Consider the following 17,505-nt stretch of genomic DNA (forward strand, 5'->3'; position numbering starts at 1 on the left):
GATTTAATTGTAAACCCCAAGTTGAAGTCTTATCACGTGTTCAATTAATTGCATTTCCTTTCTGGCTCTATCTGCAGATCTCACTTATGGTAGTAAAAGGATTAGATACCAAAAGCCTTGTAGCTCAGACAATAATGACTCTCGCATACAGTATATTTGATTTTGAGCCTCATCCACCAAAGGAGATGCCACAATGGTTTGTTTTTACTGAGTTTGTAACCACAGCTGACAGAATTTCCTCTGTTCTCAGTTAGGTTCATCTGTTTAGAAAGAGCAGCTCAGACACTCTCCAGACCTCGCTCAGCCGCTCAGCCGCTCTGTTTCTAGTTTTGGTGATTCATAAACCCGTCGGCAAGTTGTATTTCACCCCAGAAGTACTCGTGGGGCTCTGGCTGACATTTGTTTGTGCGCTTGCATGTGTTTGTGCTCATATTGACATTTGTGTGAATTTAAAAATTTAAGAGAAGGCCGCTCTCAGATGTCGCCTCACTGCAGCATTACGAATCAAATGACTTGTCTCTAAAAGAGCGCAGGAGCAAACAGAAGGACAGCGTTGCAGCAGGACATCTTCTGCTCCCCTTCAACAGTAAAAGTGCAGGAATGAGTTTAAGCTCATTTACATGAAGTCGGGGATTATCATGCTTTTCACTGCACATTACTTATTATGGAAATGAGACAACATAATGATCAGTCGCTGTTACGTTCCTTGTGATTTTATAGTTAATTATCTTGACTGGCACTAATTTTAACTGACATAATAGTGCTGATAATGAAACATTAAGGTCAACTTCACTCTATTTGTGTCTTTTTCTTTCTTTCTGTTTTCATTTGCATCTTTAGGTCCAGCTCTCCAGCGCCAAGTCCAGAATGGACCGACTTCAGATGAGATAGAAGCTCAGAGAGCAAGGTATCATTTAAAAAAGACGTTTTCTCCTTCTTTGCAAGGCAGTCTATGTAACATGAACCCCTGTTAGCAGATTATTTATTTGTTTATTTTTAAGCCCACCTTGTCTGGCAGCTTTTGCAATCAGAAAAATGATCTGAATGAACTGTGGTGCCAAAAAAGTGGGAGAAAATTAGTATCTTGTCATCCATGAGAAGAATATTTTTAGTGAAGGATCACAGGCTCTTGTGAACTGAAGCAAAACTCATCCCTCCCCTCCTCTTACTGTCCTCTGTATCCCTCCTACCTTCCAGTGGGTCACAATGATAAAGACTGAAAGTTTTACAGTAATGGCTAAAACACAAGTAGTCCCCGTTTTCTAAATCATAGTGGCAGATTAAAATATACAAAGTAGTGGATAAGCAGTATTCAAAATGACCCTTAAGGCCATTTCCACGGTTTACACTGTGGCTTGCCTTTCTTCCACTGCGCCTGCTGTTCCTCTCTCCACTTCAGAGACGGACTCGGACACAACGAGGTCTTTGTTGCTGTTTTTAAACTTATTTCAGCTCCGCCTGCTGGTTCATCTAAATGCCGAATGCCAGTACTTAAGAGAACAAATATGAAGGGAATTATGGCTCTGTCTGATCCCCATGTCGGATGAACTGTTCCTCTGCCACAAAGGATTATGTCTGCGATTGTGAGGGGAGATTGTGTGCGTTTGCGTCCTGGTCAGCGGAAGCAAATTAATTTCAGAGAACCGTTGTTTACTAAGCACCTCTGCTCCTGCTGTGCGCACGCTGCTGTCACATCAGACAGGTTGCTGCCTCAGATGTCACATCGCATATCTCCTCAAATCAAAGACAGAGATGTAATGAGATAGGTGGGATAAAGATCGAGGAGAAAAGTGATGTTGGCTTGGATGAATCAGGAGCAGGAGATGGGCACACTGCATGATATAAGACACAAAAACTTGTTTACTTACTAAAACGCAGGTGAAGAACAAATCAGGAATGATCTGATAGTTCAGGAGGCATTCTCTCTCTTTATTGACCTGTCAAAAGCTTTCGACACTGTGGATCACGCCATTTTAAAGCATAGGCTTCTTTCTTTGGGGCTGTCTAGACATGTTGTCTCCTGGTTTACTAATTATTTGAGTGACAGGACTCAATGCATTAAATGTGAAAATCTGTGCTCAGAACTTTTGAATATTCACACTGGGGTGCCACAGGGTTCAATTTTAGGACCTCTGCTGTTCATCATGTATATAAATGATTTGGGACAAAATGTGTCCAATGCTAGTATGCATTTTTATGCTGATGACACAGTTATTTATTCCTTTGGCTCAAACTTTGAAAAGGCAATAGAATCGTTGCAGAAAGCTTTTGACGTGGTTCAGCACACACTTCTGGAGCTGAAATTGGTTCTCAATGCTGAAAAGACAAAGCTAATGTTGTTTTCAAACATGAAGAGATTTCCTCAAACTGTCCCCTTGGTGTCCACTCTTGAGGGAAACCTCATAGAAGTGGTGCATACGTATAAATATCTTGGCTTTTTAATTGATGATTCTCTGACCTTTAAACCTCACATAGACAATCTTGTGAAAAAACTCAAACTAAAATTGGGATTTTTCTTTCGAAACAAATTTTGCTTTTCTTTTGAGACAAAAAAGCGTCTTGTAAATGCTACATTTTTATCTGTTTTAGATTATGGTGATCTGCTGTACATGAATGCTTCCGCCCAGTGTCTTCATAAGATTGACTCAGTTTATCATGCCTCCTTACGGTTTATTACAAACTGTAGGGCCTTGACCCATTGTTGTGATCTGTACGCTCGAGTGGGATGGCCTTCGTTGTCCTCCAGGAGGTTTGCTCACTGGTGCATCTTTATTTATAAGGCCCTGCTTGGACAAATGCCCACCTACATTTGCGATCTGCTCACACGGAGAAGTACTGTTTCTTACAGCCTGCGTTCAAGCGATCTTTTATTGCTCAATGTTCCATTTGCCAGAACTGAACTGGGAAAGAGGGCTTTTACTTATGCTGCCCCTTTCACATGGAACATGATGCAAAAAGACTGGAAGATAGCAGATCTTATTTCATTAAATGCTTTTAAGTCCAGATTGAGAGAGCCAGAGAAAAATGTTTTTAAAATGTAATTGTTATTTATAATATGTATGTAACTTTGTAATTTCAACGTGTTGTCGCCTCTTGGCCAGGACTCCCTTGCAAAAGAGGTTTTTAATCTCAATGGGACTTTTCCTGGTTAAATAAAGGTTAATAAATAAATAAAAATTCATCAGCACCTTCATAATTAGCCCTAATCAAGGGCTGTACAGTAGATGATTATTTATTAAAGACCCAGCTGGAAGATAATTCTGGCTCATTGGGTAATAATTATTTAATAATTATCTGTCAATATAATATAGCTCTTCACTTTCTTTATGAGTCATTAATTAATAACTAATACAAAGCCATTCATGTGTCTTATTAAGCAGATCTCAGTGGATCCTCATTACCTCGCTATTACCTCAAATAAAGTGAATGCTTAGTAGTAATTCATTTGTTCCTCTGGAAAGTGCAGAGCAATTAAGTTATTGGGGGATTATTTGTGAAATCAGGTATTTCTGAGTCGATTTTTTTAGTAAGCAAGCAGGTTTTTGTGTCCATCTTTGTTAAGTGTTACCATGTTGGGATGTGAATTCAAACCTCTGACTCACGGTGACAGCATGCGAGAAAAACTCACCATCTGCTAGAGCTTGAGTGCAGTTCGTACAGTGGTCTCATTAGACTTTATACTAAACAACAGCAATTAAGGTAGTGACTTTTAGTTAAAACTCCAAAGAAAAACATGTTTCAAATAATTACACTATTTTTTGTGTTGTTTTGCCTCATTTCCGATGTGATTCCAAAGAGCTCACCTGGGCCACGCACTGTAAAGCGAGTTTCCTACGCCCAGAGTTACCAAATGAAAACAGACAGACACTGACAAAGACTCAATGGCAGGGAAGGACTATTTATACACACATTATGTAATCATAGGAAGCGGACACATCAGGTTAATGAGACACGGCTGGAACCAATCAAGGTAATTACACATGAGAAGTAAAAGAGACACAAACTAACAAAGTAAACCAGGAAGAAACTAACTAAATATTGAGCCACTAACTAACTCATACACACACACACAGCAATACTGGGGGTGGTGGGAGAAATAAACCAAAATACAGGGAATCAGATATAAGCAACAAACTCTAAACGCTAACAGAAACTACCTTTCCAGTTTAACAATAGCTAAACACCAAGTATCCTTAAAAACTAAACATCATCATATAGAAACCAACAAGAAAATGCATATTATGTAGATGAGAATACAAAACTTAATAGGAACTCAAAATCCTGGAATGATAATGAAACAAACATGAAACTAAACTATAAATAAATTTAAAAAAAAGAAACTATAGTAGAACCCATCCCATAATCTAAATGTTATAGAAGAATACCAAACTCCAAACCCAGGGGCTGTGACAGAAACTACCTGACACAAACGATGATTATGACTTAAGAAGAAATATCCCAAAAGAACGTGTGGAGCTTTAATATCTGATAAATATTGGATCAAGCAGTTGGAACATTTGAAATCAAAACCTAATGCCGATCCTAGCGCATCTTTGAGGCAAGTGGACATTTCTCTGTCTATTACTGTGCGATGGTTTTCTGAACTTTTCCTGTAGGTGGGTAAATTGTCAGATTTTAGGACAAGATTTGACATGTTTGATATTAAGTGAGCAGCTGTGATCCTTCTTGTCTCTGCAGGCAAATGATGGAGCAACAGCAGCAGCAGATGCAGGCGCACATGGAGCGGGAGCGACGGTCCTCCAACTCAGGTACTCACACGAAGTGCACAGGTCAGCTAAAGTTCAGCTGGTAAAAATAGTTCTTTCATTCAATTTAAAAATGGTCCGCGTCTTCGCCTAAGTGCATCTGAACCCACACAGGTGTAAGTGCGGATAAATATTGCACAAAGCGACTGAGTTTCAATCACTCGCTGCACTTTTCCTCTAGGTTCTCCTTTCCAAGGCCATCCTGCTGTGCTCTCCGTTGCCCCACCAGTAGTACCTCCACCGGTGATCATGGGCGGCCCACCTCCTCCTCCACCACCGCCAGGCCCGCCGCCACCGTCAGCAGGGGCGCCGCAACCTCCTCTCCCTCCTCCACTGCCCTTAGGCGGAGGAAGCCACGGGGATGAGACCTCTGCGCCGACAGGTCTTGCGGCTATGATTGCTGGAGCCAAACTACGCCGTGTTCAAAGAGTGAGGCAACACTTTATGATGTTTGGGTGAAATTTCTGTAAACTATGCGGGATATAGCTGGATTATCTCCTTCAGATTTGACTGACATACTTTAAAATGTTCATGATTTGCAAATATCAGGGAGTAACCCACAGTTGTCGTTTTTTTTCCTCTGCTTTCTTCAGCCTGATGACAGCTCTTCAGGTGCCAAAAATGAAGCTAACCGAACAAGTGGGGGGAGTGGAGGACTGATGGAGGAGATGAATGCTCTGTTGGCACGAAGGTCAGATCAATACAGGCCGAAGGTCTTTTTCTCTCACATACTGTTGCTATATTAGATACAACTGGTCACTGAAATCTTTAGTTTTTTGTTTAGTTCATTCTGGAATTTCAATGAAATTCCTTTTTCTCACTTGAGGCTTCTTCTTTCCTCCAGAAGGAAAGCAGCTTCAGAGAAGCCCGAGGACAGCCAAAATGTAAGTGCGTGCGAAACGGAGATGGTTTGCAATTCATGAAGCTGAGCACTGCTCGCTCTGTGATTTACGGTGATAATTATGGTAACGGTTTAGGCAGGGATCAGGATAATGTTGATGCTGATTACAGAAGGGTGATAATGATCATTGTTATCATTTGTGTTGTGATGGAAACATCGAGAAATGATGATAAAAGCTCAGTAATAATCATTAATCACAAGGAAATCAGATTAAAGAAGCCTGGTTTCACACAGGTGAGACTGATATTTGCAGAATATTCTGCATCAAACTGCTGGCTCGCTAACGAGGATAATAGCATTTGTGGTATTGTGAGTGATGCTTACCGATTTCATTGTGCTTCTCTAGGATGACCCAAATTCTCCGTCGCCCAGCACTCGGAGTGGACAGAACGCAACGGGTGAGAAAACTAAACGCAGTTACGTCTGTGAAGGTTCTCAGTCATCCAGGTCACTGTAGTCAAAGGAGCTTGCAAAGAAAAGCGTCTGGACTTCTTTGACCCTGGAGAAACCATGGGGTCAAATTTGACCCCATGGTTTCCCTAGTAAACCAATGGGGTCGGATCTGACCCCATGGGTTCTCCAGGGTTAAGTTGCTTGAAGACGTTTCACCTCTCATCCGAGAAGCTTCTTCAGTTCTAAGGTCATATGGTGGGGAGTCCCAGATTTAAACCTAGTGGGAGTGTCCCCCCACAGAGGGACGAAAGGACCCCCTGATGATCCTCTAATCGCCTGAGCCTAGGTGAAGAAGCTTCTCGGATGAGAGGTGAAACGTCTTCAAGCAACTTAAAGAAGTCCAGACGCTTTTCTTTGCAAGCTCCTTTGACTAAACGCAGTTACAAACCACGTTTGAAACACATGAAAAAGGTGTGGGATGGAAAAGTAAAAATATTAGAAGCAGATCCACAAACATTTCTAAGAGAAAGAAAAAAATAACTTTTAACATGTACAGAAGTTTGGAATTAAGTTTTTTTTGTTTTTAAATAGACACTCACCACTTCATTAGTTACACCAGTACTGGGTTTGATCTCCTTTTGCCTTCAGAACTGAAGGTGCTGAACACGGTGCTGATATCGACATGATACTAACAAATCATTACAGCATGTTTAACATCACTTTATTGTCACGGAGCTATTTTGGTTTTATTTAGGTGTGGTATCATCGTTTCTCATGATAGTAGAACTATTACAAGTTTTTAAAAATCCTGATAGCAAATGGGATTTCAGAGCAATGATAAATCCAGAAATGCATGTATGACTTTTTTTCTCTCTCGTTTTTTTATCTGATCTTTTTCCTTTGTCGTCTAGACGGAGCAAAGAAGCCCTGGGACCGAGCAAACTCTGCAGACAGGGCAATGGCGTCGAGGTGAGAAAGGGAATCCCCGCTGCTTGTCACTGTGAAGCAATACAGTAACAGCTAGTGTGACAGAGAATTATTTTGTGTTACGCAGAGCACGACCTGCGGGGAGTGGTGGCGACACAGACTCGTTAGACCTCGATAGAATGAAACAGGTAAAGAAAGCATTACCCAGCAAAATGTTTTGCTATTTTGTTAAAAGTATAAGCTCGTTTCCACGGTAAAGCAATCAATTGGTGATGTTTTACGAGTTACCCGTTTGTGCTTCAACAGGAAATATTGGAAGAGGTGTTTCGTGAATTGCACAAAGTGAAGGACGAAATCATCGATGGTAGGTTGGTTTAATCTTCTCTTGAAAACCTGAGGAGGATCATTTTCTCTCTCCTAATTCATGTTAATGAATATTTAAAAGGAAGCCTATCCAGCGGAATTGTGGGAGTTTGATAGTTATACACATGTGTAACCACTAGGTTGCACTAGATTCACAGAAAAGTACAAATGGATTTAAAACATCAAACTCTACAAAAGCAGTATCATGAATATTTGAATTTGTTACTTGCACAAGAAAAAGATGAATCCCTTTAAGACATTATAATAATAATAATAATAATAATAACTATTAGTACTATTTTTGTTGTCGTTATGTGCTAATCTGTTTAATATTATCCCAATAAGTTTACCATTGCTCACCAAGAGGATATACATTGCTAAATTGCACATCAACTCTTAAATAGCCTACATGCATAATATTTAACATTTGACATTTAGTGACATCAGCACGTTTATTAAATAATATCTAGAGAATGTTATAATAAAAGTCTCAGTAGACAATAACAGTGTTGATTAACTAAAAGGTTTTCTAAGTACAATGTAAGAACACATGCATGACAGATTGAAGGTATGTTGGCTATAAGATTATTATAGTATACTAAGATTAAGTGAAAATTTAAACTGGAGGCAAAGAAAATTAATTTTAGTTAAGTGGGGAAAAATTAGCTGAAATCGTATTCTGTACTTACAAAACTACTTATGAACTACTACTGTACTTACAAAATAAAATAAGATACAGAGGAAAAATAAAATAGTTTTAGTATCAGGAGACTTTGCGGCAATTTTTTTTCACAGCTTTGATGTGTCCGTGGTAAACAAAAAAGAAAAAAAACTTCTTGTGTCTGTATAGCAGAATCTATTCTGCAACTTCTTAATTAACTTCTTCATTTTTCTCATGAATTACAAACAAAATTAAGACTAAAACTAATAAGCAGATTATCAATACATTAACATACCAAAAACAATTCTATACAAGTACCATATCATTGTATATCATATAAAGCATTGTAATAAAAACCTAGCAAAAATACAACATAATAATGGTAATTGAATAAACACTGGCTTCTGTGTTTTTAGGAATAAAAGAGCAGCTGAGAGCAGCTTCTTCTGTTAGTTTAACTATCTAAAAATCCACTACATATGGCATTCAGTACACAAATAGGCCAAAGTATTCACAATAATAACAATGGTGAAATATCCCACAGAATAATTACATTCAAAAAATATATTGATGTAAGTAAAATCACTAAGTAACTTTTTATGTTTTACTTTGTTTGGCAATGTTAAAGTGTTAAAGTCTGTAGTGTAGCTGTGCAAGAGCAACAACACAGGATGAGTAGAAAATGATCAGATTTACTCAAAGATGTGTAAAGGTGTCCAGTGGTGAAGATGTGTTGGGAAATGTAACCTGTACTAATATTTTAAGCTTAACAAATTAAAAAACTAATTTAAAAAGGTAGAAATGAAATTAATGCACATATGAGTTTTGAATTGTATCAGTTTTGCTATTTTTGTGCAGGTTATTGCTCACAGTAGCGCTGCATGTGTCTGACAGTATACATCAGTTTTGTCAGGAAGCAAAAATAAACCACACTGATGATGTAGAGCTCTCAAATATGACACTTTTTTCTCTCTCCTTACAGCCATTAGACATGAACTCAGTCGAGTTAGCACAACATAATCTTTCAGCGCGACCCCCCCCCCCCAGACGTGAGCCACCTTTTTTTCAAACCATTGCTCCTGCAGCAGCTGCTGGGGCCCTAAAGAAGAAGAGGAGGAGGAGGCGGAGTCAGGACGGGAGGCCCAAACTGTGACATCTACTCATCACGTTCAGCTGCGGTGTTGAAGCACTGGTGCAAACGTTGCTGTAACACCTCAGACGTGTCTGTGTAACATTTGATTTGTTTGTTTCTGAGAGGAATACCAGTTGCTCTCATTTCTTTGTCTGTTTGTTTGCCCAGTTCTCTCCTCTGTCTTTGGTCCAAAGGATATTTGATGCTATGATTTTAATTGCTTTACTTTTTCACAGATTTTTTAAATCGTCATTACTGTCACTTTCATTATTATTCCTATCATTCTTATGATTGTAAGCGTGATGTCAGTAATGAGTAATAGTAGTAGGGTAGTAGGGGCAATGGTAATAATGAGGAAATAATAATGAGAATATGATAGTAATGATAATGTGGATATAATATTGCACATCACTTTATGTCAGTGTTTTAAATTTTATATCGGTTGTTTTCATTTTGTTGTTTTCTTTGTTTTTTTTAGATGCATTTGCGAGATCATCCTCTCTTTTTTCTCTTCACCTGATATAAAATATTTTTTAAAGATTTTTTATCCTTTTCACAGTTATGTGTGGAACCATGGCAGAAAAAAAACAAGACAAAACATAAAAAACAGACCTTGAACTGAAACCAATGTTGGAGTAAACACAAATTTTGGATATTGCAATCTTATGAAATCCAAAAAAATAAACACTAAAAAAAGAGAAAATAATAAAAATAATTAAATACACCCGAGTATTTGTGATCATGTTGTTAATGAAATGTTTATTGGCTGCAAGGATATGGTGAAGTATTGTTCATTTTATTTTCTCCTTTTACGACAAAGTGCTTCCTGGTTTGAGAACAACGACAAAAAACAAAAAAAATATAACGGAAGTTTAAAATGAATTGAAATAAACTGTAAAACACGTCTTGGATAAATGAGGTGGTCTCTTTCCTTTTGTGTGTTTGTTTTGCTTCTTTGCAGTTTTTGTCTCCGCAACACAGAAATCTGCTGTCATTGAAACAGGTGCCATAAATTACTGCTGCTGAAACACATGTGAGCGCTTTTGTGCAGTCTCAGTGTGTTTTTAAAGTGCACATTTGTGTAGCCTGTTTGTGTAATGAATGCCCCTGCAGAGATATTCAGTCAACGATCAGTTATGTGATACAGTTTTTACATATGATTTGGTGATGAGACCATTCACAATTCAACCACTGGAGTGTGACGTGTTCCTTAAAGACCACATTTACAAAATACAGTATTCACTAAATATTATTACTATCATTATATGAAGATTGCTTTTTAAAACCTTTCATAGTGAGCTGTGTAGTTATTTTCACATCTTTGTTTATATTGCTGTGTTTTCAAAAGAATGAATCAACCCACATAAAAAGCCCATCAAGACACAACATGAACTGCAGGGTTGTTGTTCACTGATAAAACTTCATATAACTTCTGAGTGCAAACACCGCACCAGCTGCTACACCACGGCTGTCCAAGCCGCTGTACTCGACACGTTCTGATTAGTGAGGCCAGCAGGTGTGAAGGACCACTTTGTTCTCATCGCTCAAACATATACACTCACCCGCTTGTTACAGCCACGGTGCACAAAAGAGCATCTCTGAACACACAACGCATCAAGCCTTGAAGAAGATGGGCCAGAGCAGCATATAAAGACACCTGATGTCACTAGTCAGATACAAACAGGAAACTTAGACTACGGTTTGCAAAGGCTCAAGACTGGATGTATGCTTGAGGTCACAGGTTACAGAGCTAGAAATCTCAATATATCTTATATTTTTATATTTTATTTTGTTGGGTTATTTTTTATACTTAAAAAAAACAAACAAACAAAATTCATTTGAGATGTATAGTTGATAAAGTTAAACCAGGAAAAAATATAAATATCACCTATGCCCATCAAAAACACATTTTTTTTAAGTTGCCTATTTTGTTTGTTGCCCTTTTTAAAGTACATTTGGGATCTCCTCGCTCTACCCAGTGATTTGCTGTATTTTAGAAGCAATTATCATTTGATTAATGTTGCATAAATCAGGTGAGGTTTAGAGATATTTGCAGTAATATTAGCACAAGTGAAACTATGCATTTGTCATAGTATTAATAACAACACAAATTATTATTATTATTATTAATAATGATAATAAATTGTCACCCTGTTTGTGCAACTAAACCAGAAACTGTGTATAACCTCATGTTTACGAACTTTGGGAACCCCCACTATCGCTAGTAGCACTGTTATCGCTGGGTTCAGTGAAGTCTCGCGATGTTTCCTTGTGACAGAGGATAGTGGCGACGAGAACTGGCGTGGGACGGAGTGAAGAGAGTTGTTATCGAAGAGGGAGAAGAGACAGCGGCAGGAGCAGAGCAGGGGGTGTGTGAGTGTGTTTGTGAGGTCCTAAAAGGAGCACAACACGGCGTGAATGAGAGAGACAAGCTGGCGAATTTCAACATGGCATCCGGAGATACGCTGTACATTGAGACAGACGGCTCGGAGATGCCGGCCGAGATTGTGGAGCTCCACGAGATAGAGGTAGAGACGATACCGGTGGAAACTATCGAGACCACGGTGGTCGGCGGGGATGACGACGACGACGACGACGACGACGGGCAACCCATGATCGCGCTCCAGCCACTGGTCACGGACGACCCCAGCTCGATCCACCACCACCAGGAGGTTATCCTAGTCCAGACCCGGGAGGAGGTGGTCGGTGGGGATGACTCGGATCTGCATACGGACGGCGGTGGAGGGTTTGAGGACCAGATCCTCATCCCGGTGCCGGCTCCTGGGGTGGAGGACGAGTATATTGAGCAGACTTTAGTGACTGTGGCTGGGAAGAGCTCAGTGGGTCGGGTGAAACGAGGAGGCGGCACTGGTGGGAAGAAAGCGGGCAAAAAGAGCTATTTAAGCGGCGCTGAGGCCGGCGGAAGAAAATGGGAACAGAAGCAGGTGCAAATAAAGACACTGGAGGGGGAATTTTCTGTTACAATGTGGGCATCGGGTAAGTAACCTTAGCCTAGCTGTGTTTTAACAGCTCCGTTGTTAGCCGTTGCATGAGGCCTCATTACCAGGGCGTTGTCCTGCTGCACCAGACTAGTTCCTGGAGTGCTCCGCCGCACCTCCATGAGAAGCGACGTGTAACACAATTTTTCGATCCAAACCCCCGCTGTAGTATATCGAAATGTTTTTGTTTTGAAGGGAGGCCATGTTTTAGGTGTTGCTGGGCGCCGCCATATTCCCCGAGACGAGTAAGTATGGCGGCGGCCCCGAAAAAATGGCGATAGTCGTGGCCAGGCAGAGATGGCGGCGGTGCTCGGGGGAGTGAGAGAGAAGCAGCTGGGTTTCGGGGGGTTTTCTTCTCTTTAGGCCGCGAAATTGTGGCACTTTAAATGCACAAAAGCAACTGATACAGTACCTAGGTGTCTACTGTGTGATATTCGCTTATATTATGAGTCGGGAGCTGTTTAGCAGTTAGCTCTGGCTGCTGTTGCTGCTAGTTAACCAGACAGCTCTGCTTCTGCACAAGGCTAGCTCCATTAGGCTAGGTGCAGAGTGATACTGAGCAGGTGGGAATTTATAATCGCATAAAAGGCTTTTATGGGCTAAACGAGAGCTCATATTATCTGTGCCTGTGATTTATATTACACAAACTATATAAAGAACTGTTTATCAGAATAACTTTTAGCAATATACTTGTCTACATGTTTTCTGAGTGGACACCGCAGTCATCTATTTTTAGTGCTCTCTAGTGGTGTGCGGATCGATACTGAAATATCGATTCTTCCGATACCAGCAATTTATGTTCTAGAATCGATTCTCATATTATAATATCGATATTTTAGTACTCTGGGTTAAATTTGTAGTTCTTCCATTAAAATGAACGCAGTGGAAAGAAACTATACAATTCGGATCGTCTAATTTGGAAGGAACTACTTCCTCTTACGCCTTTCATAGTCATATGCGGAATATGGCTGTATAAATGTGTGGCAGCCCCTGGCGTGCACACTCACAACAATGGCTGAGCGCAAACAGAGTCCTGTGTGGACACGTTGTTGTTGCAACACCACTGACCTCGTCAAACACCCCGGAGTAAATCACATCACAGAATATGATAAGCTTATGTTGAGGCGAACTGAAGACGAGGACAGGGACAGGTGCTGCTAGGGCGAAACAGACGTCTCTCGCAGAGTCCTTTAGTGCTGCAGGCAGGCAACATGCTCAAATAGCGCACAACGTCAGTTTTTTTTTTTAAATTATTTCTATATGATTATTCTGCATTATTAAGCAATAAAAACAAGTTGTCTGATGTCCTCTAATCATTATGAAGCAATATGGTTATGTTATTATTACAATTACATAATACAATTATATATTGTATTATGAAATGCAATGAAACATTAAGTTTTTGTACAGAGTATCGGTATCGGATCAGTATTGCCGATACCACCCTGAATTTTACTTGGTATCGGATCGGAAAGGAAATCAGTGGTATCGCACATCACTAGTGCTCTCTGCTGGTTGGTAGTGAGTAGGAGTCATTTACACACATGCACATCTTATTTGCACGCTTATCTTGTTATGTGTTTGTGTGTTAGTGTCTCTTTGTGTTTGTGTGTTTTATGTCATTTGAATTATTTTTGTTTAACATATTTCAAACATGGAATTAATTCCCAGTTTGCATAATCTCTTGAAAACAAAACTATTGTAAACAAGATACTTATTTGAATTAAGAAAAAAATAACAAGTTAAAGTTTGCAAAGTAAAGGTAGCCATATGGTGAATAACAGGTAAACACCCTAATGTGAATATGTGCTTTTATATTCATTTCTCCTGGGTAATTATATTTAAAAAAAAACCCAGGGGGCACATGTTTCCAGCCTCCTGAGGTTTGTAGCCAGGGTAACACCAATATGTTATCGGTTCAGTCTCTGTAATGTGTTTCTAGATGATAATAAAGACATTGACCATGAATCGGTGGTGGAGGAGCAGATTGTTGGGGAGAACTCTCCTCCGGATTACTCCGAGTACATGACGGGGAAGAAGCTGCCCCCTGGTGGTATCCCGGGGATCGACCTTTCAGACCCAAAACAGCTGGCTGAGTTTGCCAGGTGAGTGTGTGTGTGTGTGTGTGTGTGTGTGTGTGTGTGTGTGTGTGTGTGTGTGTGTGCCAGCACCCCTGCGTCAGTCATCCCCAGCTGTAAACAGACCTGTTTACACTGTCCACACAGTTCTGATGAATATGCACAACAATACCGCTGCTGCTCACGAATGCCATGAGTCTGAAAGGTCAAAAACACACAGGGTAAATTTTAGCTGCACTCTGCTAAACTCTGGAGTTTTTTTCCTTAGTTTTCCTCCCAAGAATTAAAATGTCAAGGTTTGGTTACAAAATGTAATTAGGATTTAATAACTGTGTCAGGTATTACACAAACATGCCTTGTGATTATTTTCTCTGTTTAATGTTTGTGCACAAGTGGATTAGGCCATGTGTAGAGTGTTTACTGGAGAAGCTAGGATGTTGTTACTAAATCAGACCAAAGAGAGGCTTTCTGTTTACCCTTATTATATTGTGTTTTATTATGAATTGACGATTAATTGATCACAAAAGCCCGTGGTGCACTATTCAGTGTCCAGTGGGTCATTTTGTGAGGTTTTTCTTTTTTTAAATTAATTGTTTGTTATTGCCTAACAATGTCTAGTTGATTTTCTTATTCTATCAAAACAGTGCAACAGTTAACACTGAAGGAGTTGTTTCTTTTTTGTGTTTAGTTTAGTTACTTATTTGCAAAGAACAATGATAATGCTGTGGTATATTATTTACCAGGTCTAAGAAGTTTATAATGGTGAGACTAATTGCTGTGAAATCAGTGCGCTGACGTTTACTTAACTGTTGATATCAGTCTGTTTTAATCTCTGTTGATGTTTCAGTTGTCCCTTTTAGTTGAGTTTTTTGTTGTTGTTTTTTTGACTCTGTGTCTCAAAAACCATGATAAGGTGTTTAAAAGGCCTGTAAATATTACATTAGTTGGATTTTACTTTAAGCGTACCAGTGTTTATTTGTAAATAGATGTATACCTGTAATTGGTCTTGCTGTTTTCGTTATGTGTGTCTTTTAAATGCGTTTAAATGTCCTTTAGGAGTCAAGTTAATCAATAATCTGGTGTAACCTGGACCTGTAGATAACACAGGAGCTTATTTCTTTATTTTTTTTTATTTGCAGAATGAAACCCAGGAAAGTCAAAGAGGACGATGCCCCCCGCACGATAGCTTGCCCTCATAAAGTGAGTTCATTGATGTGTCCCTCCTTGTCACTGTTCTGGCCATCACTCCTGATGGGTTTAAAAGTCTTGCACTTTGTTGCTTTCCGTGTAATTGGAAATTTCACTGAAGGTTATTTAAAAGCACTTGAGTGTATTGATTTTTATGCGTGCACTAGAACAATCAGGCCTTATCTGAATTAGCTAATGTAAATGGGTTTTGTTCGCTCCGTGAGCTGCTTGCTACTTCAGTGTGAGGCTTTTAAGAGTACATTATCACTTCAGGAGAGAATAGGGGCACTCTTACTCTATCCCACTGTTTTTCACAATTTAAAGATGTGTCAGAGAAACTGCAGAAAATGCTGAGCTCCCTTTAAGCATGCATTAGCAGAGAAAACCTGAACCTTGCTGCAAAGCACCTTACTAACTGCTTCTTCGCTCCTTCAGGGCTGCACAAAGATGTTCAGGGATAACTCGGCCATGAGGAAGCATCTCCACACCCACGGACCCCGTGTGCACGTTTGCGCCGAGTGCGGCAAGGCCTTTGTTGAGAGCTCCAAGCTCAAGCGCCATCAACTCGTTCACACAGGGGAGAAACCCTTCCAGGTTGTCCACACACACACACGCACAGACTTTCCATATAAAGCTTATAAACTCAGCACTGCAGGGTGCTTAATTCAAGTGAAGGAAAATGGGCTAAGTAATTTCTCCCTGATGAGATTCACCCACCAAATGTCAGTAAAAGTTTATCTTTGGTGGGTAAATGACACCGGCTGGAATTGTTTAAAGTCTTTTCAGACAATTTCTGCTCGAGCGATTTTAACAAGTGATTCTGGATAAACACTGGCATATTTTCATTGAAATGAGACCATTGCTGTGGAAGGTTTTAAAGACGCACTGTTTAATCATTCCTCTGCTCCTCTCCCCTCAGTGCACCTTCGAAGGCTGCGGGAAAAGGTTTTCTCTGGACTTCAACCTGCGCACGCACGTGCGGATCCACACTGGAGACCGGCCCTACGTCTGCCCTTTCGACGGCTGCAATAAGAAATTTGCCCAGTCAACCAACCTAAAGTCTCACATTCTCACACACGCCAAAGCCAAAAATAACCAATGAGAACGTATCCGTCAGCGTCGAGTCACGAAGACGAAAAAAGAAGAAAGGAGAAAAAAAAGAGCATTCTAGCGACACACGTGAGACCTCGTTTGAAGATGGAATGAGAAGCTTGAGACTTATTGATTTATATTAAAAATCTGACAGATTAAAAGACTTAGAACACTGAAATTCAGCTGGTTTTTCCTGAGCCCCCTTTCTTCTTCTTCTGCTGTCATATTGGATGAGGAACGCAGTGACTATTCCCTAAAGCCCCAGCCAGCACAGTCCCTTCGTTTCTCCAGTGGCACTCAGCTGCCAGAAGATGGAACCCATGGACAAACATCAGAGACTTATTTTTACCGGAGTGATCAGAGAAGCAGCGGGCTATTAGTATTTTTATTTGGTCGCATTGCTTTTATTTCCCTCAAGTGTGCATATTGTACACTTGACTCAGGCTGTGTTTAGTATAATTGTGTTTTGTTTTGGTTTTTTTCTCCTGCATTAAGAGATCGTACCTATGATACAAAAGAAGAGGCCTCAAGACTTGTTTGACCTGTTTCACATGTATACAAAGTTTAAAAAACAAAACGGCTGTATCTTTGCATTTTCACACCTTCTTCGGTTGTATTTTTCTCTAACCACAGAATAACCTTGTATACTTGTATTGTATGGCTGTATTAAAATTCAGTAGACATAGATAGAGGTGTGATTTAAAGTGTTAACCGATTAAACTTTAGTCATGAGTTGCTTTATATTTTCTAAGAACCGTCTTTACACAGATGAACAAGTAATATGATCTCACTCAGAGCCTGTCACAGTCAAATTACCTGAAGCGTGCTTTGAATTGACTGCGAGACCATCACTTTCTTTGTTAGAATGTAATGTACAGACGTCAACCATGAACTTCCTTTGTTCATATTTACACACATGTATCTCACCTGCCCACCAATAAAATGGGTCATTCCAACTCTGAACTTCACAGTTAGTTTTTACTAAAGTGGGTCTTCTTTGAGAGT

The 17,505-nt window shown here is 39.9% G+C and overlaps 2 protein-coding genes across 4 annotated transcripts in view; both read left to right on the forward strand.

Annotated features, from left to right (window-relative positions):
• evlb (Enah/Vasp-like b) overlaps window positions 1-9,164 on the forward strand; it is a 42,229-nt gene extending 33,065 nt beyond the window's left edge. The window contains exons 4-13 of one of the 2 annotated variants that reach the window (XM_085372841.1): window positions 841-907; window positions 4,699-4,769; window positions 4,948-5,195; window positions 5,360-5,457; window positions 5,611-5,650; window positions 6,014-6,065; window positions 6,972-7,029; window positions 7,115-7,175; window positions 7,294-7,351; window positions 9,097-9,164. In XM_085372841.1, coding sequence (XP_085228967.1) covers window positions 841-907; window positions 4,699-4,769; window positions 4,948-5,195; window positions 5,360-5,457; window positions 5,611-5,650; window positions 6,014-6,065; window positions 6,972-7,029; window positions 7,115-7,175; window positions 7,294-7,351; window positions 9,097-9,164 — 821 coding nt within the window. Of the gene's footprint in view, window positions 1-840; window positions 908-4,698; window positions 4,770-4,947; window positions 5,196-5,359; window positions 5,458-5,610; window positions 5,651-6,013; window positions 6,066-6,971; window positions 7,030-7,114; window positions 7,176-7,293; window positions 7,352-8,993; window positions 9,032-9,096 lie in introns of those variants that run through there. The other variant, XM_085372842.1, reaches the window with a different exon arrangement.
• Window positions 9,165-11,455: 2,291 nt separating this feature from the next.
• Window positions 11,456-17,451, forward strand: yy1b (YY1 transcription factor b). Of its 2 annotated transcripts, none has more exons than XM_085372011.1 (5): window positions 11,456-12,140; window positions 14,085-14,247; window positions 15,360-15,420; window positions 15,844-16,002; window positions 16,328-17,451. In XM_085372011.1, the coding sequence occupies exons 1-5, from the start codon at window positions 11,591-11,593 to the stop codon at window positions 16,508-16,510; spliced, it is 1,116 nt and encodes a 371-aa protein (XP_085228137.1). In that variant the 5' UTR covers window positions 11,456-11,590; the 3' UTR covers window positions 16,511-17,451. The 2 variants fall into 2 exon arrangements, with proteins under 2 accessions (XP_085228137.1, XP_085228138.1); XM_085372012.1 differs by having other exon boundaries at window positions 14,097-14,247.
• Window positions 17,452-17,505: the final 54 nt, after the last annotated feature.

This window comes from Diplotaxodon limnothrissa, linkage group LG15 (assembly GCF_057381915.1).
Source record: "Diplotaxodon limnothrissa isolate DT_005_m linkage group LG15, D_limnothrissa_male_GT1.1, whole genome shotgun sequence".
Classification (NCBI taxonomy): Eukaryota; Metazoa; Chordata; class Actinopteri; order Cichliformes; family Cichlidae; genus Diplotaxodon; species Diplotaxodon limnothrissa.

Excerpts from the sequence above, each read along its gene's own strand:
- yy1b (XM_085372011.1), top strand. The coding sequence starts at position 11,591 with ATGGCATCCGGAGATACGCTGTACATTGAGACAGACGGCTCGGAGATG. Across the intron at positions 12,141-14,084 it reads TGTTACAATGTGGGCATCGG|ATGATAATAAAGACATTGAC; the intron begins GTAAGTAACCTT and ends ATGTGTTTCTAG. Across the intron at positions 15,421-15,843 it reads CGATAGCTTGCCCTCATAAA|GGCTGCACAAAGATGTTCAG; the intron begins GTGAGTTCATTG and ends TCGCTCCTTCAG.